General features: G+C 58.2%; 1 protein-coding gene across 1 annotated transcript; it reads right to left on the bottom strand.

Annotated features, from left to right (window-relative positions):
- Positions 1-759: 759 nt before the first annotated feature.
- Positions 760-25,048, bottom strand: BCORL1 (BCL6 corepressor like 1). The gene is made up of 14 exons (XM_064712942.1): positions 24,939-25,048; positions 17,555-17,693; positions 15,090-15,180; positions 12,281-14,839; positions 11,809-11,983; positions 11,249-11,329; positions 10,660-11,106; positions 8,475-8,704; positions 8,172-8,378; positions 7,928-8,094; positions 7,658-7,803; positions 6,727-6,804; positions 3,252-3,405; positions 760-2,190 (listed from the first exon to the last, which is right to left on the bottom strand). The coding sequence occupies exons 2-14, from the start codon at positions 17,638-17,640 to the stop codon at positions 1,914-1,916; spliced, it is 4,698 nt and encodes a 1,565-aa protein (XP_064569012.1). The 5' UTR covers positions 17,641-17,693; positions 24,939-25,048; the 3' UTR covers positions 760-1,913.
- Between the last annotated feature and the right edge of the window lie 177 nt (positions 25,049-25,225).

Genomic DNA, 25,225 nt, shown 5'->3' with positions numbered 1-25,225 from the left:
CGGCTGCAAGTGAGGCCCATGCAGAGCAGGAAGCCCCTGAGCTCCTCCAGCCAAGCAGAGCCTGTGCCCTTGGCCTCCGCCAGGCTTCAGGTGCTCCAGCTTCTGTAGTTGAGATCCCTGGGCTGGTGCTGGTGGCCAGCCTCCAACTGAACCCTGTCAGCTCCCTCCCACTCATCTGCTTTGAAGTGAACATTTCAGATCATTCATTTGGTGAGTTTTCCCTGTGGCTGCGCCTCCTTAGGTTCACGAGGAGCCTCCCCAGTGTGGGAGCACCTCTCCCCTCTCTTTTTAAGACCTGCCTTGACTGCTCCTGTCAGTCAGGAGTCAGGAGTCTTGGTGGTGTCTGGGCAAAGCTTTCCTCCTAGTCCTATCATCATGGCATTCCTGCTGTCCTTCCTAAGGAAATAACAAAACTACAGCACTGCCCTGAGTGCCCTCTGCTCCCACAGAGGTGAGAAAGCCAGCCAGGGACCAGCTGCCCCATGAACAGGCTGGGGGTGCTGGGACCAGACAGGGCTACCCCGACATCTGTGTTTGGGGATCACTGGGCTTGGCTGCAGAGTTCCCAGCACCAGGGTCAGGCAGGAACAGTGGAGTGTCCCTGGTTTTCCAGCTGTGCAGACACATGGGCCCTGCAGGTCCCACAGGCCACTTCCCCTCTCCCTTCCCTGAACCACAGACTCAGGCTGACATGCACAGAAATCTGCCTGGACACGAAAAAAAAAAAGGCAGGAGCCAGGGAGCCTGATGCAGGTTTTTTCTGTACATCAGTGTTTTTGACACCACAGCCTGTTGCTGCATATAATAAAACAGAAATCAGAAAGAGCAACCAGAATACACACCCAAAGGCAAAAAAACCCTTGGCTTGAAGAAGGTGCTGCCGGGCCCTCGGAGGGAAGGCTGGCAGCGGGGCTCCAAGGGGGAAAACGCCTGCCCTGGCTGGGGAGAAACACAACACAAAGAAAAAACGAACCAACAAAAAAACTCACCCAAGGCTCCCGCTGCGGAGCGGGGAGAGCCAGAAATCCCCCGATTGTCCCGACCTCAGTCCTGTTAGCACCTGTACAATAAAACTGTACCGGCCCCGAGGCAGAGCAGCCCGCCCGCACCCGCTGCTGCACGGAAAGCCGCTCCCGGGACACCGGCGGGGCGCGGGGCAGGGGGGCGGCTCCTGCCGAGGGGACAGGGCCTGCGGCGGGGCACAAGCTGCCGAAGCGGGGGACGCGCTGGGGGCCGCGGGCTGCGCCTGCCCGGGCGGCACCGCCGGGGACAGGGAGCTGCAGCACGAATGAGATGGAGGAGGAGGCACGGGAGGGGATGGAGCAGCGGGGCCGGCTCCCGGCTGGGGCTGAGCGCTGGCAGCAGGAGCCAGTTACAAGGGCAAGGGAAGGGGCTGTGCCCTGGCTTGTTGGCAGGGAGGGTCGGGAACCCCTGAGCCCGGCTGGCCTCGGGGCACAGTGGAGAGGGGCGGGGGACGGCCTCATCCCACAGCCCGGAGCTCACCATCACAGTGATACAGACTCAGCAAAAACAAAGAAAACATTACAAATTAAATACTAATTAAATAAATACTATGGAAGACATTGGGAGGGGGAGGGCAAACGGAGAGGCGCAGTTCCGTAGGGTCCGGCGGGGAGGGGCGGCGGCTCGCACCCCTCGCTGAGCCCCGCGCTGGGGGTTCCGTCACCCACCGGGGCTGGGTGAGGCGGCGGCGGCAGCGACCGCCACTGCTCGTGGGCGGGGGACCTTGGGAATGCCTTGGAGGCGAGGGTCCTCCCTCCCCAGCTGGCGGAGACCCTGAGGAGAGGAGGAGCGGCTGCTCTAAGACTCGGGTCCCTGCTGCTGGCGCTGAGAGAGCTGCTTCCCCTTGGTCCTTATTATTGCCTCGTGATGCCGGGAGTGGCCTGTCCCCGTCAGCTGCTCCACGCCTGGTACTCCACCGCCGAGCCCAGCAGCTGCAGCAGCTCGGGCTCGTAGTGCACCAGCTCCACAGTCTCTGCCGCGCCCGGCGCCAGCTCGGGGCTTGCTGGCACCTCCTCCTGCGCCAGCACCTGGCTGAGGGACACCTGGCGCTGGAACTCTGCCCGGGGCAGCGTGGCCACCTCGAAGTGCGGGAAGCGGGCCTGGAATATGCGGGAGGACAGCTTCAGCCGCTTGAGCACATCAGAGAACAGGAACCAGTTGCAGGGCCTGCGAGGATGGCAAGAGCATGGTGTGTTAGAGGGGTGGAGAGGACTGCAGGCACGGTGCCCTCCCCCGCCTCCTGCCATGCTGGCCCTCCCCTCTGGCCCTGGCACTGTTCTCCATGTGCTGCTCCCCCTCAGGAGCCCACGGACTGGGGTTTGATCACGGCCTCACAGGTCACAGCTTTTTAAAACACTCGCAGCCAGGCAGGGACAGTGATGTGAAAAGTCCTGCCTTCAACAAGGTCCTGGCAGCTTCCCTGCCAGGAATAGGCCACATGGTCAGGAAATGGAGCTTCTGGTGTGGTTTACTGCTAGAGGGCATGCTGCATGTGTCCCTCTGCATGGACAAACACTGGCAGGCACAAAAATTTGTTGCAGAGAAGAGTGGTACTTTGGTTGTTGTCTCTTCCAAGTCACCCTTCTGCCCCAGCAATAGCCACTGTGTCACAGGGGGTGCAGGTGGGAATGGTGTTCCAGTACTGGGACTGATTTAGCCATGATGGAAAGGAAACAATCTCAGAGCCATAAGTGTGAGCTGCTGCTGAAGGAACATGGGGCTGGAACTAGCAGGATCACAAGGATGAGAGAGGGGAGCTTCCTGACAGGCACAGCACAGAGACTCTCAGGGCAGCAGTATGTGCCTGGCCATGGAGGGTGGGGGGAACCCTGATGAGCCTTCCCTTATCCCAGAGAACATTCCAGGCTGTGCCAAGCCAGGCACTGCCTCCCCAACTTCCTCAGTGCCACAGCCACACCTTCCCTCTGCTGTCCAGAGCAGCTGTGGCTGCCCCATCCCTAAAAGTGTCCAAGGCCAGCTTGGATGTGGCTTGGACCACCCTGGTCTAATGGAAGGTGTCCCTGCCCATGGCAGGGGAGTGGAATGGGATCAGCTGTGAGGCCCTTCCCAACCCAAACCATTCTGGGATTCTGTGATGATTCTATGAAAAAAACCACCCGAGATACACGAGCAGCTATTAACCCCAGTGGAACAACCGAGGTGCTGCTGCCTGTGCCGGGGCTGCAGCCACGCGTGGTCCTGCCCAGGGCTCAGGGAAAGGCACTCACCCCCGGGCCACGGACACCTGGAGGTTGTAGCTGGGAAGCAGCGGCTTGTCTGAGAACTCAAACATGAAGTTATCTGCTTCTTGCTCCTCTTCCTCCTGGTCTGAGCTCCCTGGAGGGTCGAGCAGCAGGTCGCAGCCGATGCTGTCCTTCCCCTCTGCAACAGGACAGAGGTTGGCACTGCTCAGTCACACACCAGCCCATGCTGGTACTCCCTGACCACTGCCACAACCCCACGGGCACCTTCCCACAACACTCCTGCAGCCATGTGAGAACTGCACCCCTCCTGCTCCCCTCCAGTCCCTTGTCCCAGAGGAACATGGAGCAAGTGCTGGCTGCTCTGCAGATTGCTCACTGGCCATCCCCAGTCGTGGCAGGAAGCTCAGGTGTGCTCTGGTCCCACAGGTGGGACAGTGCACAGTCTGCACCATCAGCTACCCCACTGGTAGACCCCAGACTCTCTCCAAAATGACCTTGACCCCTCTCCCATGCCAGCACAGATGGAAGAGCCTGGAACAGCAAGGAGGGAGGTGAATGTAGAGAGGCTTTGCCTGCACAGGCCCTACCAAGGAAGGCACAGCAAGCACTCTGCTCCTCAAGAGCTTCTCCACGCAAATCCCACCCTCAGAACCTCTGGCAGGTGATTTAGGGCAGCCAGCACCCATCTTAGTGAGGACAGCAAGGCTGTGCCACCAGAGACTAATCCAACCAAGCACCAAGCATGAGGGGAAATGTAAGGTGGATATACAGAAGTTCTTCCCTGTGAGAGTGGTGAGGCCCTGGCACAGGCTGCCCAAAGAAGCTGTGGCTGCCCCTGGATCCCTGGAAGTGTCCAAGGCCAGGTTGGATGGGACTTGGAGCAACCTGGGACAGCGGAAGGTGTTCCTGTTCACAGTGAAGAGTGGAATAAGATGGTCTTTAAGGTTCTTCCAACTCAAACCAGTGCATGATTCTATGACTTAGAGATTTTGCCTGGGTGTTCCAGGAGGCATCTGAGCTCCAGCAGGATCTGTGTCCAGAGGGGATGGAGAACAGCAGGCTGGATCCAAAACCATTTAAAAACAGGTAATTTTCCTGTTTACCAATCTGAAAAGCTCCTGTTGAAGAGAAGCTTGCTGCCTGGATTTTATTATGAAGAGGTGTGAATAGTCTTAAGTTTGAAGAGTGGTGTTGTCCCACTGAGATAATATAGGAGATCTCCAAAAACTTCCAGATAAGAGAGTTTAGATTCTACAGAGAGCAGCAAGATCCAATGTGTCCCTAAGCAAATAAACCAATCATGCAAAAGTTCAACCCCACGCACAAGAGAAAAGGCTGAAAAGAAGAAAATCTTCTGGTGTGCCGCACGAGGAAGCTTCACACACCCAGCTGCTCACCCAGCACGAGTAAGATTCCAGCTGAGGAAAACAGCAGATGACAGGGGACACTGGCTTAGGCAGGGTCTTGGGGAAAACCAGTTATTTCCTAGTGCTGCCAAGGGAAAAAAAATCCCTAAGAAACAGGGTGCTGAAATCGTCCAAACTTGCTACAGAATAGGACAAAAATAAGCAACGTGATTATTGATCCAATGTTGCTGCTGGCAAAGCTCAGATGCCATCACTGAAAAACCTCAGATATCCTGAGCAACTCAGAAAAAAGTAGTTAAATGCATTTAATGTGGCAAAAATAGGGCTCACTGTCTGTCCTGAAAGCTCAGTCCTGTCCGTCTGCCCATGCAAAGGCTGGGCCAAGGACAGGAACATTCTGTACCACTGAGGGAGACAATCAGGCACAACAATGCCTGTCCCAGGTGGCGACAAGCCCCGGACTGGGACTTTGTGTCTGGAGCTCCAGCAGCACCAAGCGCAGGACACTGATGACTTTTCCACACCTCAGAGATCCCACACCCTGGCTTCCTTCATTATCCTTCTGCCCCCAGAGAGTTGCAGACCTCAAGGAAAATGTGGACAGCATTCCTGCCTCAGAATAGGAACAGCTCAAGCAGGGCTTGGGATTTCTCCTGTACCCTGAGGGATATACAGTGCTTCAGCTGGTGGAGCTGATGGAAAGGGAGATTTCAAAGGACTGATCCACGGGAGGAGGAGAGTTGTTTGCTGCCTGTGATGACTGAGAGCAGCTCCCTTATTCCAGAGCAGAACCAGGTACTTCCCTGCCCTGGGCTGTACCTGTTCCAGGTGACCCGAGGTGACTGCTGAGGTACCTGAGCCAGAAAGGGACATTGCAGGACACACAGTAAACAGGCTGCAAAGAAACCAGCCCAAGTCTCAGGCTTGGGCATCCTGGTTTTTCTGCAGCTCTGGCAGTGTCCAGCAGCAGTGCCTGGAACAGCACAGGTGATGAGGGGCTGGCACCTCAGCTGCTGCTGCTGTAAACTGATCCCAGGAGGATGGGGAGGAGGGTCCTTCCTGTGCCTGCTGGAAACAGACCTGGCAGGGTAAGGGATCCCTTCCCAGCTGTGTTAGCTCCTGCCTTGCCAGACAGCCTCCCAAAGGCAACACTGGGAATGCCCGATGGATGGGGCAGCAGGAAATCAGTGATGAATCAAAAAGGGTAGTATCTTTTAAAATATTGCAAAGTACAGCTATTTTTCTTTGTAAAGGCTTGTGACAGCTTTGAGAGTGAGAAATTCTGGGGAAGGAGGCTGAGGTTTGAACTGTTCCCTTGGCAGGGCTGAGGTGCAGCAGCCTACAAACAGTGCTCTCAGGAGTGAAGAATTTCTCCTGTTCTGGAATGGAAAGACATCAGGGTCCTCCAAAGACAAGTCCTCTTCCAAGAGCACCCTCCTGAACATATCAGATTTGTTTTTGTTTCTAGAAGGATGTTGGAAGTTATGGAGGTGAACAACTACAATCAACAAGCAGTCTCTCAGCCTGAAGTGTAACTGCTCCAAGTCCTTATGGAGGGCTTGGGAGCACTGAACTTGGAAGAGGCTGGAGGGACTCCAGTGTGCCACAGGCCCATGCCAGATCCGGAACATCTTCCATTTTAACCACGGTTTTGAAGAAGTGACAGTAAAGGCAGCAGTCAGCCCTTCACTGGGAAAAATGCCTGGTGTGTAAGAACAGGACCTCCCCTGGATGAACATCTCCCCTCCAAAGCAGGGGAGAGGGATGGGCAGCTCTGGGAACCTGGAAGTTCAAGACTTCTACACCTTGAAGGAATGAGTATGTCCTTCACCTTCCTTGGTGACCGGTTAGCAGGGGAGCAACAAGAACTGCTACAAGAATGACATGCTTGGGATGGACAACCAGAGACCCTCAGCAGCACCTGCAGCCCAGTCCCGCACTCGAAGGGATGCACACATTCAGCTTCCCAAAGAAGTCCCTCCCAGGAGCCACTCCCAGCATGTGTCACCACAGCAAGATCTCTACCCAAAGCGTGAGTAGAGATGGATGTGGCCAAACCCGAGGTAATGACATGTTTTCCACAGCCTCACCTCCTGCTCTGCTGCCACCGACCCGGCCCGCGCTGCACTCACCAAGCACGGAGCTGCTGTAGAAATCCCAGGCTGTCCGAGGGTCTCCGTCACTGCGGCCCTGCAGATCTGACAGGTAATCTAGAGAGACAAAATCCAGACAGTTAATGGCTTGAAGCATCCTCCTGGTGTGCACATCCACAGATCCAGGGGGAGCTGCTTCACCCCTGCTGCTTCTCCCACTTGGGCATTACAGCAAAAGCTGAACCTCAGCTGCAGGAAGGGTGCTGCTGCTCAGGAGTGGGCATCGCCCCAGGCCCCCAACCGGGAAATGGGAGCTGAAAAGGGAAAACAACAGACAGTGTGAAGTGGCTTGGAAAGAAGGATTTGTAGAACAGTCCTGAGCTCCACATCACCATCCCCAAAACCTGTGTGAGTAGTTGACCCTAGAGGTGCTCACACAGCAGTGGGAAAAAAGAGTTTTGTCAACACTGGGGATTTTCTGTCTTGTCTCTGTCTGGGAGCCACGTCTGGCTGTCCCTTCCTTGCTGCTGTGGAGAAGCCACAAACACTCGTCCTGCGTGTACACAAATGGCACCGAACGCGACCAAAACAGCCCCTTCTGCCAGCAGCAGTATTTGGGCAGGGCTCTTTTGCCATAGAAGGCAGCATTATTTGGCAACAAAAATCTGTTCCCTTAGGTTAAGCAGTAGAACCAGGGACTGTGGAATAGCATCTCCAAGCAGAGCACTGTCTTCAGTCGTGTGACCACAGCGCAGCCATCTCCTTGCACACTGAAAAATAACTTTTATCTTATACAGGAAACACATACAATTCTATAATTAAAGTTTGGGTGGTAAAAACATGCTTCTGTGACAGGACAGACCTAAAGACTAAGTAATTTTCTGCTCAGGCCCTTTCACACCCAGATTTGGTCCTGTATGCTGCCAGAGGGGAAGGTCTGGAGCACTGTGACATCAGGCCTGGCACCTACCACAGAGGAAGCTCTTCATCACATCGCTGGTGGCCAACTTCACTGCTGTCTGCCCAGAGTATGTGGCCAGAGTGGGATCAGCACCATAGGAAAGGAGAAGCCACATGGTTTCCAGGTTGTCATTTGCTACTGCGTCATGGATAGGCCTGCAAGGGCAGAAAGGGACCGGGATTTCGCTAAGGAGATGCTCTGGTTTGGGTTAAGATCAATTCAGTGATGACCAACCTGAAGAACCCACTGTGCTCCCTGCCCCATGCTGCGCTGGCTCACCTGGTGCCATCCTGGGCGCTGCAGTTGACGTTGGCGCCGTGCTGGAGCAGGATGTGCAGGATGTCAATCCAGCCGCGGGCACAGGCCTCGTGCAGGGCCGTGTACCCCGCGTTGTCATGGTGGTTCACGTCACTGCTCTTCTTCTGCAGGCAGTACAGCACCACGTCCTGCACAGCAAGAGCAGGCTGTGACAGCCAGCCCGGGCAGGGCAGCGGGGGCACAGGCAGGAGGGCACAGGACTCACCTTGTAGCCCAGGCGAGCTGCTCGCTGCAGCAGCGTCTCCCCTGCGTTCTTGTTCACAATCAGCCGCCGCGCTCCGGGGGGAACATTCTGGGCTGGGGGCAGCTCAGGGGAACTCCCTGGGCTGGCCCGATGTGACTTACAAAGTGTCCACAAGTCCTGGGGCTTCTTTGGAGAGCACATTTTGGGCTGGTTGCAGCAGCCTTTGCCCTGGGAAAGAAAGGAATACAACTTGGCACATGTGGCCATGACTCGTGGGAGTCTCCTTCTCCCCTCACATGTTCCCCTCATCTGTTCAAGCCATACCTTCCCCTCGTCACAGATCCCTGCCAGGTGTTTGGTTTTACATTTGCGTTTTCCTGATGGTTTCTCTAGCTCTTCTTGGACAGGAGAGGTGTCGGAGTGCTCCAGGAAAAAGCCATTCCGAAAGTCCGTGTGTCCTTGAGGTTTCCGGGGTGATGGGGAGAGCCTGCTCCTCAGCTGCAACTCTGTGCCTTTGCCCTTCCCACACTCCTTCTGCTTCCGGTGCCTGCAGTCTAAAGGAGAAATGTGAACGAGTGTGCAGCTTCTGTAGGTACCACACTGAAGGTCACCCAGACCTCTGCCACCAGGCAAGACAAACTGCCCATCTCTGAGAGCTGCACAGAAATCAGAGAAGTTGTGGCTGCACCATCCCTGGAGGTGTCTAAGGCCAGGCTGGACATGGCTTGGAGCACCCTGGGATAGTGGAAGGTGTCCCTGCCCATGGCAGGGGTGGAACTGGATGAGCTTTAAGGTCTCTTCCAACCCAAACCTTTCTGGGGTTCCATGATTCTAAATCCAGCCCCAGGGCAGGGACACTGCAAGAAGGAGAAGCAGAGGGAACACACAGATTCTCCCATCTGGGATGAACTCAGCATGTACATGAGACACCCAAGGAAAGATGGGAGCAGGATTCACTGGGATATGTCTTAGAGGGGCAGGACAAGCAGGAGCTGTCTGTGAACACTCAGTGCTTGCTGCCTAAACACAACAGGCGTGCTTTGCCCTCTCACATCTTCCCCTGAAGTTAAGGAGCACATTTAAGTTTTCATTAACATGCATCCAGTTAAGAAGCACCAGGATTTCTCAAGGGAAATCCAGCCTTGTCTTCCCTGAATGGAGGAATCCTGCAGCACGAGACTCACAGGCACTCCATGAAACGAGTAAGAGATCAGTTAAAAAGAGAGAGAGGAAAGGACTTTGCACTGCATGGAGAGAACTTCGGGACTCTACTGCCACTGGAGGTGGCTCAAGGCCACAACTTCTGAATCCAAACTGCAGCAGGTCCAGCCTCTGAGGGAAGCTGGACAGACAGACAGAGACTCATAACATGTGTGGTAAAGCTGCTGGCAAACCCTCCTGAATGCCACTGCAAAACTCCTTCCAGGCTCCCGTTCTGAACAGGAGGCATCCCGAGAGTGCCTGGGTTGCCACGACACCAGGAAGCCAACTCGAAACTTTGTTCCTGATCTGCCAGAGGCTCCCAGACACCACAGGATAGTGTAGCGCTGTGCTGGAGCAGATACCAGCTGCTGGGAGGACAGCAGCCACCTCTGCTCCCCACAGCATCTCAGCGGCACCTGAGGAGTGCCACTCTGAGCTCCAATGTGGCAGAAAGCAGCAGGGCCATGGCCACTTCATGCCCTCCAAGAGCACAGCCCAAGCATGCAGAAGGCTGGCACAAGTGCTGCCCATGACTGTTTTTCCCCCTGTCACCTGTGTGACTCTGGACTACGAGCCACAGGCAAGCAGCAGCACACACCGAGCACGGCTGGACTGGTGCCACAGCCCCGACTGTCCCTGCACAGGGAGAGGGGACCGCAGAGACTGCTGCCCCCAGGGATGTGCTCACCATGGATTTAGCTTTCATGGAGGGTCTGGCAGTGGCAGGGGAAGGTGCAGGAGCAGTGGCAGAGCAGAGGTGAGCACAGGCAGGCCCAGCGTGTTCCTCCTCATGCCTACAAACCACAGAGGGGGATCCCCCATCACTGCACCCTTGCTAATCCTCTCGCCCTTGTGCTCCCTGGTGCAAGTTTGCAAGTGACCCTCATAGAGCAAGACAAAGCCAAGAGAAGCCTAGTTGGATCACGATGGCTCCACATCCCCCTGTGTTAGCACAGATAGCTGAGCATGGCTCTCAGGGACCCTGCTTGTCCAGAAATCCACTGTGCTACCTCATCCCATTCTCATTTTCCCATGCCCTCTGTCTTAAGCCAAGGGTAAGATCAGTGTCTAATTAGCCACATCAATTGCTGTTTACTGCTTTGGAATTTACTGTTAATGTTTTTGAAAGACGAGCTGGTCAACTGAAGCAGCCCATGCTACAGCCATCAGGTCATTAAAAGTGAGGGAGTTTCATCATTACAACAAAAATAATGAAAACCAAATCCCCCCAAAAATTCCACACATAAAAAGAAATTTCCTCCTCTGGTCCCCAGTTTAGTACCTGAACCCCTTTCCCAGGTTGTACCTGCTTTGGATTTCCGCCTCCGGTGGGGATATCCCACTTGCTCCTCCTCCCGCTCAGTCAGGTATTCCCCTGTCTGGTATTTCCGACTTTTCTGCCGTCTCCTTTTCTTCCTTTTGATGTGGCCATCCTCCTCCTCCTCCTCCTCCTCCTCATTGGGCTCCCACACCTGCCTGGGTGATTCTGCTCTCCAGGGCAGCTCCCGGGTCCTCCTCGTGTGACAGCTGCTCCTCTCAGACACAGACCTGTCCCTGTCCCTGCGGCTGTGGCAGCGCGATGTCCTGTGGGATTTGCGCAGCTTGCGATGTTTCAACGATGTCTCCTCCTCCTCCTCCTCCTCTTCCTCCTCCTCCTCTTCTTCTTCCTGATCCTCCTCCAGCAATGGCAAAATCTCCGGAGCACTCACATCACACTCTCCCGTCACACCAGCAGAAGAGCCAGCATTGCTTCCTGCAAAAAAGTGGCATTTCTAGCTGACAAAAAAGCCATGAGGATCCACAAGGCAAAGCCTCAAAGCAGGACAAAATGCACGGACAAGGCAATGTGAGAAGGGAATGCAGGACTGTCACCAGGAGCCTGGGCACCAACTCACCCGACTGACTGCGCGTCCGGCTGCTCAGCACCACCGGAATGAAATCCCGGAAGTTGTTCTTGGGCTTCTTCTCCAAGTAGCCTGCGAGGAAAACCAAACCATGAGAAAACAGATCACAGACCTGTCATGTGGGGAGGGCAGTGCAGTGTAGTGTCACCATAGCAGGGGCTGCTGTGATGGCCCAAGGCTTGAAACCAACAGAGGTTGGTTTAGACTGGACATAGGGAAGTTTTTGAAAATGAGGGTCCTAAAACACTGGCACAGGTTCTCCTGTGCCAGTGGCACAGGTGGGGGATGTGCCATCCCTGGAAACATCTAAGGCCAGGCTTGGCCAAGAGCAACTTGATCTAGTGGAAGGTGCCCCTGCCCCTGGCAGCAGGGTGGAAAAAGATGAGCTTTAAGGTTCCTCACAATCTCCTCCATTCTGCCAGTCTGATCATGCTGCAGCTCTATTTTGGATCCCAACCCAGCTCCAGAGCCCATTTGGCTTCAGGAGAACAGCAGTTTGGCCCTTAGGGCAGCCTGATGCCACAGGAACCCAGTGCCATTCCCGACAGTACCTTCCTCGTGGCTGTCTCCACGGTGAGCCGGAGATGGGCACTCTGTCTTCGCTGGCCTCCTACGCTTGCGCTTTACCCCGAGGCTGTTGTGATCCGTGATGGAACCTGGGCCGCCCCGGCCTTCCCGGCCTGCCTGCTTGCCAAGCTCATGTGGATTGTCGTGGTGTTTTTGCCACTGTGAAAGGAGGACATGAGCTGAAGCTGGAGCTTCCCACTGGCTGAACAGGAGCAGCACAAAAAGGACAAAAGTCTATCTCCACTGATTACGCTGGCGCCCTCCAGCTTTTTTGATAATCCAGATACATTTCTGCCCTGGACAACCTACAGCACAGGTACTTCCCCCACAGCCAGGCAATGCCCAGGAGCACAGGTAGAAAGCCCTGTGCCCTCAACTGTTCCCCCACAAGAGCTCCCTCCTCTCCCCCGGCCCCACCTTTGCCCTGACCCAGCAGTCCCAGCCCACCCTATGCACCTTCCGGCCATGCACGCTCCGGCTTCCCGACTTGCTTGGGGACTCCTCACTGTCCTGGCCTTGGCACTTCAGTCTCTTGTGGCTCTGCCTGGTGTCCCCATCGTGCTGCCGTTTGGCCTTGCAGCGTGTGCCACCCTCCTGCTTGATTTGCCCCGTTCCTTTGAGCTTGGCCTCAGCGAAGGCCTGGGGAGCCGCCCCGGCATGCAGGCAGGTCACCGAGGGAAAGGACACATCACACTCCACTCGTTCCTTCTTGACCCTGCACAGATCCACCTGCTGCACACACGGCAGGGGCTCCGTGGCCGGTGGCTCCTGGGAGCCCTTGCAGCCCAGCTCTTTGCGCTGGCCATCCGTGGGCACCTCTGGCACCATCCGCAGGCCCTGCTGCCCAGCCACTGGCAGGTCATGTGACAAATACGCCGCTAACACTTGGTTTTTGGGTTTTGCATCTGACTGTTTGAGGCTACAGCTCCCCTGGGGAGCCTCAGTCTGTGCGTTGCTCTCCTGACCGCAGTCAGACTCTGGCTGAGTGCACTCCTGACTCTTTGGAGCGTTGTCCAGCTTCCCCTTTCCCCCTTTCCCATCCAAAGCACTGGTGTGGAAAGCTGGACCTGCCTCCGGTGGTGCTGGGTTGGTCGGCTCCTCGCAGGGCTTGGGCAAGGCCCGGCAGCTCTTGCTCTTGGCCGCAGCATCTTGTTCACCCTCTGGCAGGCTCTGGGCGGCCGCACTGGGCTCGGCGGGCTGCACGCTCGGGAATGCCGGCAGCACGCCTGCCCCGGCTGGCTTGCAGGGGCTGCTCTGGTTCAGGGGCAGCTGTCCTGCCGTGGAGATGCCGATGGAAAGCAGCGGGGTTTGATGGTACGGAGACCAGCCCAGAGGCAGAAGTTGAGGATTGGAAGGTTTTCCATTGACGGGGCATCGCGGGTACACGCTTCCCTGGACAGGATTCCAGGTGGCAATGTCCTTGGACTGACACAAAGGAGCTCCTGGAGCAGCTCTACCATGAAGAAGTTTCCTGGCAGGATCCTGCTGTCCTTCTGTGCCAACCTGGTTGGCTTTCTTCCCACAGGGAACGCCGGCATTGCGGGGCTCGCCCTGGTCAATGATGGAGATGGGCTCCTGCTTGGGCAGGTGGCGTGGGTCCCTGCTGAGGCTCACGCCGACATCCTTGCTGAGCAGCAGCGAGGCCGGCACCGGGTTGGCGACACCAACGTAAGTGCCGGGGATGGTGCTGATGAGTGTGGTGTTCTTCACCCAGGAGCCCTGCTCGCCGTTGCGCAGGAACTCAGGAAAGATGACCAAGGGTGGGGTGGTGCCGAGGCACGAGGTGACGCTGCTGCCCGTGGCCTGTGCCGCACGCTGGGACTTGGAGAGGACGGTGGTGAGCAGCGCTTTGCCGCTGGTGTGCACGGGGGTGAGGATGGGCATAGGAGGGGTCTTGCGCTGGCTGGGTGGAGGCAGTTTCTGGCGGTTGGACTTGGAGGAGAGATCAAGAGGCATCTCACTGCACTCCGGGGATGAGACCATCTCACGCTCTAGCTGGGGAGGGGACTTTAGAGGAGACAGGGAAGTGGCAGCCCCGGGTGCATGTGGCTCGGGAGCTGCCGGGGCTCTGGCCTGCACAGCTGAGCCAGAGGAGGGAGCAGCGCTCCCCCCTGTTGCTGGTGCTGGTGCTGCCGGCAGAGCCTGGCTGGAGGGCAGGGCCAGGCTGGTGCTGGACAGGGAAGTGCTCTCAGCAGCAGCCTGGGCACTACTTCCACCCGAAGGTGGGGGGCAGCTGAGCTGATTCACCTCCACAGACACCACTTTGGCATCTGAAGCCAAGGGCCTGGTGACAGAGAAGGTGTAGGGGTAGGAACGCAGCTCTGGGGAAGCGATAATACCCGGTAGGCAACGCTCGTGCAGGTAGGAAGGCAGGACGGGGAAGGTGAGTGTGGAGGAGACCCCCAGAGTGGCTGGGAGCGTGGCCACGCTGAGCGGCTGCCCACAGCTGGGAGGGGGGATGTACACCAGTGACTGGCTCGGGCTCAGCACAGCCCCAGCCTGGAAGGACAGAGGCAGTTTTTGCATAGCAGGGGCCTGAGAGGGGGGAAAGCAAACCCTGTTCAATGTGAAGGTGGCGGGGCTGGAGGCAGAGGTGTTGCAGCTGGAGACAACCACAGACAACGTCCCTTCTGCCAGCACGCCTGGCCCTTGTGCCGCAGTGCTCGGGGGGCTTTTCTCGTTCCCAGCAGGTTCACTCTCTGGAGCCACAGAGCAGGCTGGGGCAGCATCAGCCTGCTTGTCGCTGGGAGGATCTGCTGGTGTCCAGGCAGCATCAGCACCGCTGCTCTCCTGCTCCACAGCTCTGGGGGTCGCTGGCTCCTGCCCTCTGCCATCCCCCTGACCTGCCAGAGGGCCCAGGCTGTTGTCTGTCACAGTCTTTCCCACACACTCCAGGTTTGGGTTGGGATCGGGTGGCTGCTCCTCCAGTTTGGGTCCAAGCTTTTCCTCCACCTTGCCATCAGCATCCAGCCCCTGGACACTGCTGCCACCACCGCTGACTGCTGTGAGCTCCACCTGCAGCAGGAAGGGAGAAAGTGTTCCTGGGAGCTGTGCAAGTGGCACCCAGGGAAGCAGGAAGGATCTGCCCACCCTGGACCCAGAGGCAAAAGCAGCAAACAGCTTTGCCCAAAGGAGAGCACGGCTTTGCCTCACTGCATGTCTCTCAAAAAGGAGTCGATGAATCCATTAGGGAAAATGCTCCTGCCTGGCCTATTCCATCAGGGAATGGCCTTCTTGGACTCAGCTGTGCAGGCAAAGAACTCACCTCGGAAAGGCTGCTGCTGACACAAAACTCTTGAGACCCCAAGTGCTGGGAGCTGCTCGTTTTTGACTCCTCATCAGAAATGGGGGCTCTCCTAGGTGAAGAAGAAGACACAGCATTACAAAAACCCAAAATACGCTCCCAGAATCCCACCCCTCCCTGTGCCCCTGTGGGACAGTGGAGCAGCTGTACACCTTCCTTACCCATGGCCACCCAGCCTCATCATGGGCCAGCCCAGCCTTCCCCAGTGTCACAGCCTGGTGCCACACACCTGTTCCTGTCCCCTTCATTTTCCATTCTGTCCCACCACACCTTTCCACCTCCCCTGAGTCTCATCCTGCTTGTCTTTTCCTCAACAGGCACCTCCTCATTCCCATTCCTTCTATTTCCTCCCTGTCCTAGGACCCCCCGCCCCGCCTAGCTGCCAGTGGGGTTCTCCGTCTGGTGCCAAAGCTCTCTGGGCTCAGGAGGGCTGTACAGGAGCAGAGAGCATCCATGGCCATCCCAATGTGCCATGTCTTGCTGGCCAGTGTCTGGACCCTTCATCTCTGGAATGTGATTCCTCAGTAGAAAGTCTGGACAGGACAAGGACAAGGACTGCGACCTCTTTGGGACACTCCTTCCCCAATGGTATTCATTGGACAGCCCTTCCCCGCTGTTTTGCTTGGGACAAGCTGCTAGTGCAAGCACAAAACAGATCAAGTTTGGATTCTGTTGATGACATAATTTCAGACAGATTTGCTTCCTAGGTCCTGGGTTTTCACAGCAGCCACAGAGCTGTGGGCACATGATTTGTCTTTGGACTCAGTACCCCCAGTGCTGGGGCCCTGTTACATACCCTTAGCATCAGGACCTCACTCGGGGCTGCCTCAGCCCTGGGACTCTGCTTCATATCCTCAGTGCCAGGAACATTCTCTGTACCCCTTGCAGCAGACCCTGCTCGGTTCCTGCTCTGTATGCTCAGCCCCAGGACGCTGCTCTGTACCCCTACTGCTGGGACCGTGCCTGGGGCTGTTCCATGCCATCCCCACCGACCTTCCGCTCAGTGACAGCCCGCTCGGTCCCTCCGGGGCTCCTCCCGGCCGCCAGAGGCCGCGGGGCGGGGATGGCGGCCGGGGCCAAGCCTCCTCAGCCGGCGGCGGGGGTGACCGGGACGAGAGGCCGGAGCGTCTCGGGGCTGCCGGGGCCGGAGCGGGCGGGGTGCCGGGGCCGGAGCGGGCGGGGTGCCGGGCTCGCCGCGGGGCCGGAGCGGGCGGGGGTGCCGGGCTCGCCGGGCTGGAGCGGAGCGGGGCCGGGGCCGAGCGCGAGGGGGAGCCCGAGCGCAGCCGCCCGCCCGCCCGCGGGGCCCGCCCGGGCACGGCGCTCCCGGCGCTCCCCGGTCCGAAGCTCGCCCGCCGCTGCCCGCAGAGCCGACGGGACCCCCCTGCCCAGCTCCCCTCGGCAGCCCCGGAGCAGCCCTGAGGGCGGTGCGTGGTCTCCGCCCGGCCCTGCCGGGGCTGCTCCCGGGGCAGTGCGCGGTGCCGCCCGCACAGACGGGGCCCAAGGAATGAGATGAGGATCGGGGACAAGAGAGCGCCCGGGCGCAGCACCCCGGCCTGCCCAGCCATCTCAAAATTTGACGCCTATTGTAAGCTCGGAGCAGCGCCCAGAGGCTCGGCGGGTATCGCCATCGGAGCCCTTATCTGCGGGACGCAGAGCGCCCGGCGGTGCTGCGGGCGGCAGATCGGCTCTGCCCGAGCCAGACCCGGGGCTCGGCCCTGCCCACTGCTGATGCACCGGCCTCGAGGGACGCCCGCCAAAACCCTCGGCACCCGCGGCGAGCAATGACAGCCACACGCTGCCTCTGTACACATAAAACTTCCCTGGCTTTGGCAAATGCATGGAGCAGACGCGGTGGCCTTGAGGAAGCCACAAACTAGTCGGTTCTGAGAATAAGACCCCGAGCCATGGGAATCAACAGGCGATGCAAAGCAACAGAGCTTGGCTTGATCGATCCTACCTCCCAGCCACTAATTCTCCCTAATCTCCTCTTTGGTGGCAAGTCACAACCCTCCCATCTGATCATCTCGTTGGCACAAACCCTCCTGGGTCACCAAAAGCTTTTAGTTCAAGCTCTTTCCCTTCCTTGGCCATCGAGAGCACAGGTATAGGGAAGCCAATAGCACATGCAGACAACTCGGTCTTGTCAGCACCAAAGCTGTGGAGGTAATGTAACCACACATGGGCAACAGATCCTCTGCCGAGACCTCCAGCACACTCCTTGCTGGAGCAGAGGATGTGGAGACCCTCCTGGGATGCCAACATATCCAATACACCCAACTCCTCCCTGTGGCTCATTTGCACTTTGGGCCATTTTAGATCCCAGTAAAAAGGGGTTCAGTCAGCACCAGCTCCCTTCCCAGCCTGTCCAGATCCCTAAGTGGCTTCCTTGTGCCTCCTTTGCCCTGCCCGCCACCCACGCACCTCACCTCTCCTCGTTGAGGCCACACATGCGAATCCGCTCTGTGCTGGTCCAGTTGTGCACCCCGCTGTAGAGAGGTGCTGTAGAGATCATGACAGCTGCTCCTCACCCTCCAGGATCTGCTGGGGCTCCAGGGACCACTCTGCCTGCAAAAGGAAAACAGTGGGAACTCTCCCTAGGCTGATCGATTCAACCGCCCTTTGAGAAAACTTGTCCCCAGCTTTGCTGCCAGGCAGATGGGGAACAACGCCCCAGGATGCCACAGGTCTGGAAGAGGGCTAGGAGGAATTAGCAGTGCCTTTGGACAGAATCCACCATCCACTCATCCTCTCTTAAACAGTGTTATTGCCACTGGCTACCACAAGAATTTCACACAAGTGTCTTCACACACTCACAATCCTTTGAAACATTTCCCCCATTTTTTATCTCCCTCCAGAGGAACCTCCAGCACCAGAAGACGCCAAGCAGAGCTGTACAAGGCGATGGTCCTTTACAGCACTGAAACTTGAAGGCTGAACAGGACTCTCCTAAAGCAGCCCATGGCAGATCCTAGGGACAAAGCCTCAAACAAGGAGGGTCTCTCCACAACTGAGGGCTCCTGGAGGGAGCAGAGGATTGCCAGCGGTGCTACCAAGGGTTTATCCCCTCCTTCTGTGAGGAAGGTGCTGGTTTTCTTTGGAGTTATGAGTGGAAAACCTGAGGGAATCCAGAGATTCAGGAGCATCCATGAGGCAGTGTCAGCTGGGTGGAGCTGTTCAGGGGAGAGCGTTGCAGCCAATCGTGCAGTGCTGGGTGTTGGAGCATTGAGAAGCTCTGCTGCTCCAGGGAAAAGGCAGAGGAAGAGAGGATCTCCTGTGCTAGCAAGTGGACTCGGCCAAACCAAGCAGGACTGACTGCAAAAGGGAGAGAGATGCTGTCAAGGAGGTTCAGGGAATTACTAAACCCTGAAGGTAAAGCAGGCACAGAGCCACGGCAACGCTCTCAGTGCAGCGGTGGGAGTGGGAATTAGCTGGAAGCAGCACGTGATCCCCAATCTCTGCCGGTCGCCTTTTGCCTGACAAACTCCTGGCGACACCAGCTCTGCACGGGACGAGCAGCAGTTTGTGCCACGACAGGAGCCCCGCGGGGAGCTCGGCCAGCAGCTCAAGGGCCGAGCCGCAGGGCTGAGCGGCTCCCCGAGCGCAGCTGCTGCCGGGTGTCCTCGCCGCAGCCCGAACGTGCCGGTGGGGATCCGAGGAGGAGGAAAAAGGGGCCAGGCACACGGCAGAAACGGGGGCAAGGCAGCTGGTGTGCCAAAGAGAAACCGACGGACCCATCTGCACGTACGAGGGCACAAGTGCACAAACAGCGTACGGAAATCAGAGGTCAGGAGGGGAAGAGGGGAAACCTGCTAAAAACACACACTGTGTGTGAGACGGGAGAAATCCTCCCGATGGGGGAGACGGGCAGACGCCAAGGCAGAGAGCAGGGTCATACCCAAAGAGACCGAGGTGGCTTGGAGCAGGAAGGGGAGGAGTCTTTCGATGCTTGGAGAGAAATGCAACATAAAGGAAATAGGGGAACAAACAATCTGCGGGGATTTCACCATCTTAGGCTAAACTGAAAGGAGGGGAGGAGGAACGTTCTGCCCCCAAGCACAGCAGCAGGACAGATGCCCCAGGAGGAATCAAAAGGGACCTTCTCTGCAACGGGAGAAGGGGATGCGTGCAGCTGCACGACGTGGAGCTGGGGACAAGCAGAGATCAGGAGTGAGCCCGGAATAGGTCTGGCAAGGGAGGAGTGCTAACGGGGTGCCATGAGGAGCTGGAAGAAACGGCACGTTTGGAGTCCTCAAGTAAGAGCTGGTCAAAAGGGCCGGAACGACGGCCACAGGAGGGGAGCTGGGAGGACACAGTGACAGAGATCAACACTGTTTCGTGGATTCTTGGCCTCTATCCTCTACAGACGATGTGGGACACATGCCAAAGACAGGCATTTCACAGGGAACGAAGAACAGAAAAGAAAAATAATCCAGAGATGAACTCAGAGAAGGAATAAAACAGGGGCCAAGCACCAGACGTGGGTTCAAACACAAACCAGTGGAGCAACAGCATTCTTAAAAAGGCAGACCAGGAAGTTTATTGGGAAATCCAGGGATAAGCAGCTCCCGATGCAACACTGAACCACAGAGAGCAAGTGCAGCCTCCCTGGGTCAGAACACTCTTAGCCGAGTCGGCACAAGGAAAGCGAGCTGATCTCCCATCTACAGTGGTGCAGTTGGAAGCAACATTAAAGGGATGTAATTAAACTCATAGGAAACCCTTGGAGAACACAACTAGGGCATGGCTTCACATGCCTGTCTTCAAGCAGAAGAAGCTGTTGAGAAACTGATGAAGCCCTTCTCTCCCCTCACCCCTTCAGTCACGTCACTGAAGCCCTGCAGTATCCCCGTAAACCTGACCAGGGAGTTGATCTCTGTTTAAAACACTTTTTCTTTTTTTTTTTTTTTTTCCTGGCTGGACTGGTTTTAACCCATACCAGCTCCTAGATCAGCTTCACCAAGACTGAGAGAGGGCAGAGCCTGGCACAGACTCGACTTAATCCACAACGTCTGCCAAAGGAAGTGTATACGAAACCACAGTCTTATTTTGATTTAGCTAAATAGGTGCTCAGCCAATTCTAATTAACGCCAAAGAAAACGAGTTTAGAATGAAGTAAGAACATCGAGGCATTCTGTGTGGGGAAGCTCATATGGTATTAAAGCTCCTTCACCTCCCGAAACAAAGCGTGCCCTAAGAACTGCGAGCAAGGAAGGTGCTGAACACGCTCACCTCCAAAGGCGAACCCTCTGAGAGGTTTGCAATGAAACCACTATGGCGAATTAAAAAAGGGGATTTTGTTCATTAAGGCAATACATCTCATCATTTCGCAAAAGGAAACGATGCTACTCTGCAAACCCGCCTCTTCCAGGCTCCAGGAAAAGCAAAGCAGATGTTTTCCTTGCAGTGAAAGTGCGCTGTTACTCAGGTTAGTGATGACTTGGCTACCCATGGAAGCTCCCCTGGATTAAGTCAAGAAATTACTCTTCTGAAATATTGCTGTACAGTGATGGAAACAAGTTTCCAGAGATTAAGTTCTTCAGGAATGGACATTTTTTAACCATTATCTATTGACAAGTCCTCCTTGCAATGAAAACCCAACAGTGCCAAGACAACCATCATTTCGGGGCAGGCTGAGCAAAGGTTCCAGGACAGGCTCCCTCAGCACTCACCTATTAGCTCCCACTGCTGACAAGAATTAAGCCCATGCCATCTCCACGCTGACCCCTGTTAAACCCTGTCTGTTCCCTGGCTCTTGGGGATCCCAGCTTGAGCTGCCTGAAGTGCGGCTGCCTAATTGTTTCCTGCAGCCCCTCAAAGTCACACCTCCCAGCCCAGCGTTAATGCAGCAGAGGGGTTGCAAAGTAGATTATGAAGCCATCCCGCTGCAAGCCACCCTCTCCTCCCAGTGACAGCAATCCCTTGGCCCCATCAGGTCCCCAGCCTCATTTCTCAAGTGCTTGCATTGGCAAACATGCAAAGCAACTTCTCAGGTTGGCACCAACCTGCCAGTCACAGATAGCCAAGGGTTTGCTTCTCACGGGGAGTTTGCTGCTGCTGGTGTTTGCCCTCACAGATGTCACAACTATGTTGCCACCTGGTCTAACTCACTTTGATCAGATTACCCAGAGCCATGACCTCCTCCAGCATCCACCTTATGGCACCTGTAGTGCAGCCAGGCCTACCAGGGCGGGAAGGGGGCTTTTCCCTGCACCTCCCAGAGACAGCCTGTGCCAATCAGTTCTCCATGGTGCAAACACATCCCTCTGCAGGACCATGCTGCCTTGATCTCCCACAAAAGGCTTTCCACGTATTTTCCTGCTCTGTGCATTTCCAGGTACTAAAACCACTTGGATTTCAAGGCACTTACCCTTCCTCTCTGCCATGCCAGCCCCAGCACATGAGCTACACACCGAGAGATGGGCAGTGTCCCGCTGCCTGGGCAGGTGGGAGCTGACAGCTGCTGAAACACCAGCAGCCCCCCCAGCACAAGGATTCCCTCTGCCTGCTCTGGGCAGGCACACCATCCCCAACACAGGTGGGAGAGCACCAAGCAAACACCCAACAGGCAGCAACGTGCTCCACTGCTGGCAACAGGAACTCAGACAATGGCACAAGTTCACCCAGGGAGAACATCAGCCTTGCCTTTCCCCCTGCCTGAGTGGCAGCCACGGCATGAGCTGACTCCAGGAATCCCAGCATGGGTCACTCGGTGCAGCTCAGCTGGACACAGTAAATGCTGCCCAGTCGGTGGTGCCTCCGTCCATGCTGGCATTGAGTGGGCCCGTGGCACAGAAGAAGGAAAAGGACTTCCCAACCCGAGGGTGTGGAACAGAGAAAGGCTACCACATCCCTCGGCAGCAGGAGATGGGGAGGATGCTCTGCTTGCCCTCCCACAGCACCATGCGGCTCCTGTGGCCAGGGGACACTGTGGAAGGCTGGGAGCAATGCACTTTGACCCTGGAAACACACCCGCGGGAGATACCTTTGAAACATTCATTCCCAGAGCAGCAAAACCTGTAAGGAAGGGGGTTTTATCCCCTGGATGGCTACAAAATATAAAATGAGGTCAGCTGCGGGAAACTCGGGTGGGATTCAGCGCTGGGAGCACAGCTGGCCGCTTTGGCAGGAGCGGGAGCAGCGGAATGAGGGGCAATGTGCCCTGCAGCTCTCCCCGGGGGTCAGGTGGGCCAGAAGGGAACGGTCTGCACAGACAGGCAGGTCTCCCTCCCTTGCCATAGTTTGTTCACTTTGGCAATTCTTCGTTGCCATTAGTAACACAGGCAAGGAATTCTATGTGTTTTGATATGGGATGGTCTGGCGTCCATCAGAGGTGCAGAGGGCCGGAGCAAGCACTCACGCCCCCGGCACCTCGGCTCTGAGCACCACTTTGGAAAAGCCGGTGGAGTAAACTGACAGCAAAAAATTAACAATGGAATCAAAAATTAAATAAAAAAACCTATGACGGCCCTATCACGGGACTCGCAGCGGGCACGATATGCAATGAGGGAAAAATTTAAACAAGAAAACTAAATAAAAAGAGAACAGACTATCTTACGTTATATTATCACTCATGCCGAGGTCAGAAACTGTAGGAGAATGGACCAGGAATGACAAGAGTGGCACAAAATGCAGCAAGGGCAGGCCAGGCCACCTCTGGGGCTGTCTGGGCAGAGCGGTGCCCGGCGAGGGCAGCCCCGAGCCAGGTTTGGTCCCCGCTGCCTGCACAGCCGCCCCGGCCGCTGCAGAGCTGAGCCAGGCTTTGCCTACACGCATTTGCTTAAGCTGATTTAAAGACACAGTAACACCACACGTAATTATAGATCCTCGGCACGATGAATTAGAAATAAAAAAGAAAAAAATCCATCCCTATTTCAAAAAAATAAAAGTTTGCTGCACACTGGGCAGTGCTGTGATAATTGGTCCCAGCTGCTGGACAACTGGTGTCACTAAACCCTGCCTTGTCTGCAACAACCAGGCTGCCCTCACTAAAGCCCACAAATTTTTAAGGATTGAAAAAGAGCTATTAAGGGATGATAATATTTAAAAATGTCCCTGACAAGGTGCACATCATCCAAAACCCCAAAAGCAGAGCAGAGCCTCCCATACCTGGGAGCCAGACTAGTGCTCCAGAGCCCAGAGGTCCCAAGGGCAGCTCTGAAGGCCAAACCCCGCTGGAGCCCGGGCTCTGACACCTGGAATGCGTCTCCAGACCCAGGTGACAGCAAGGCAGTCGGTGTCCTCGACTGGCGCCACGGAGCCTCCAGCCAGTGCTGGCACTGGGACCACCCAAACCCAAAGAGTGGCCAGGGCAATGGAAGCACAGCAGAAAGGGAAGGCAAGGGAAGAAAGGCAAGAGAAGACAGGGAAGGGAAGGCTGCTACAGACAGGGCCAAAAAGATGCAGAGGAGCTGAGAAGGGCACGGGATGCACCGGCCCTGCCCTAGCACTCATCCCCGCACTCCAGGGGATGAGGGTGCCAGAGAGCGGATGCTCCGTGACAGGAGAAACTCACTTCGTCTCTATTTTAGCCTGATGGACCTTCTCCCGGCGCTGCTCTGAACCGGCCTCACCCAGACTGGGATGAGGGGACCGATGTCGCTCGCCGAGGAGCCAGGATCCCTCACGGTACCGGCACGCTACCGCGGGAGGGCTGGTTTCCTCCCCGGTGAGGGCGGCAGGAAGCGCCGCCTCCCTCGCCCGGTCCTGCCGCTGCCCGGCCATCACCGTGGGCACGGGCGGGGGACCGGCCGCCCCCGCTGCCCCGCCCCGGGCGTCGGGGGGCGTCGGCACGGAGCGGCACCGCCCCGGCCCCGGCCGCAGCCCGCCCCGGGTCCGGGTCCGCGCGGGTTCCCCGGCGAGCCCCCCGCCCGAGGCGCGGCACGTCCCGCTGCGAGCCCCGCGAGGCCACGGCACGGCCCACGGCCCCGCGCCGCCCCCGGGGCCCCGCGGGGCGGGCAGCCCCCCCTGCCCGGGACACGGCGGCCTCGCGGCCGCTCCGGGGGCTTCGCCCCGCACCCCGCAGCCGTGCCGGGGGCTAGGCCCCGCCGTGCTGCCCCGCGCCCGCTCCCGCAGCCCCCGGCTCAACAGTTGCCCCCGGGGCCGCTCCCCGGCGGAGCGTCCCGCAGCCCCGGCAGGCGCGGCCGGGCCCCCGCGCTGCCGCACCGGGGCAGCCCCGGACATGGAGGTGGCGGCGGCCGCGCTGCCCCCGGGGAGGGCTCTTCCGCCACCGCCCGGCACCCGGCCGGCCGGCACCCGCAGCCGAACCGGCCCCGGCACAGCGGCGGCCGGGGCGGGCTCGGGCCACGCCGCCAAACTCCACGAGCGCCCGGCGCCGCCGTCCCACCGCCGCCCCGGGAGCGCCGCGCTGCGCGGCCGCCCCGCCCCGCCGCGGGACCCCCCGCACCGCCCCGGCAGCGGCAGGTGCCGCCGGTGCCGGAGCAGCCGTGCCGGGCAGGGCAGCGGCTCCGCCGCGCCGTCGCGGGGCGGGGAGCGGAGCCGCCGGCGCCGCCCGCTGCCCCCCGCCCGGCGCTGTCAGTGCCCGCCGCGCCCCCGCCGCTGTCCCGCCGCAGGACGTCGCCGGTCCCCCCAACCCGCACACCCCCCCCCCGCGCCGCCCCACCGCCGCCCCCGGGGGTGTCCCGGGACCGTTTCCATGGAGATCCCGTCCGGACGGCCGGAGGGGGGGTCGGGCCACCCGCTCCCCTCCGCTTGCCCCCGCGTGCCGTGGGTGCGGGGCGGAGCGGGCCCGGGGTGCCCGGGCAGCGGGGGCCGGGGTCCAGCGCGGGGCGGCGCGGGGCGGTGGGTACGCACCTGCTTCCCGAGGCGGGCGGGCGGCGGGGGGCGGCGGGCCGGGGCGGGCCCCTGCCCCAGGCGGCGGGTCGGACCCCGGGCGCTGCGAGCGGCGGTTCGGCGGCAGCGGCGGCGGCGGAGGAGACACTGGCAGCGGCAGCCGGAGTGTGAGGGCGAGAGCGAGCCGCGGCCGCGCGGGCTGCCGGGAGCCGTAGTCCGTCCGCCGGGGCCGGGAGCCGCCGAGCCGCCCCGCGGACTGCGGGTCCCGGCGTGCCGCGCGCCCCGGCCCGCGCGGGGGGGCCGGTCCG

The sequence above is a fragment of the Zonotrichia leucophrys genome, chromosome 4A (genome assembly GCF_028769735.1).
Source record: "Zonotrichia leucophrys gambelii isolate GWCS_2022_RI chromosome 4A, RI_Zleu_2.0, whole genome shotgun sequence".
Classification (NCBI taxonomy): Eukaryota; Metazoa; Chordata; class Aves; order Passeriformes; family Passerellidae; genus Zonotrichia; species Zonotrichia leucophrys.
This window is presented reverse-complemented; position numbering and strand designations above follow the sequence as displayed.

Excerpts from the sequence above, each read along its gene's own strand:
- BCORL1 (XM_064712942.1), bottom strand. The coding sequence starts at position 17,640 with ATGATCTCTACAGCACCTCTCTACAGCGGGGTGCACAACTGGACCAGC. Across the intron at positions 11,330-11,808 it reads TGGAGACAGCCACGAGGAAG|GCTACTTGGAGAAGAAGCCC; the intron begins GTACTGTCGGGA and ends TTTTCCTCGCAG. Across the intron at positions 2,191-3,251 it reads CAGGTGTCCGTGGCCCGGGG|GCCCTGCAACTGGTTCCTGT; the intron begins GTGAGTGCCTTT and ends CCATCCTCGCAG.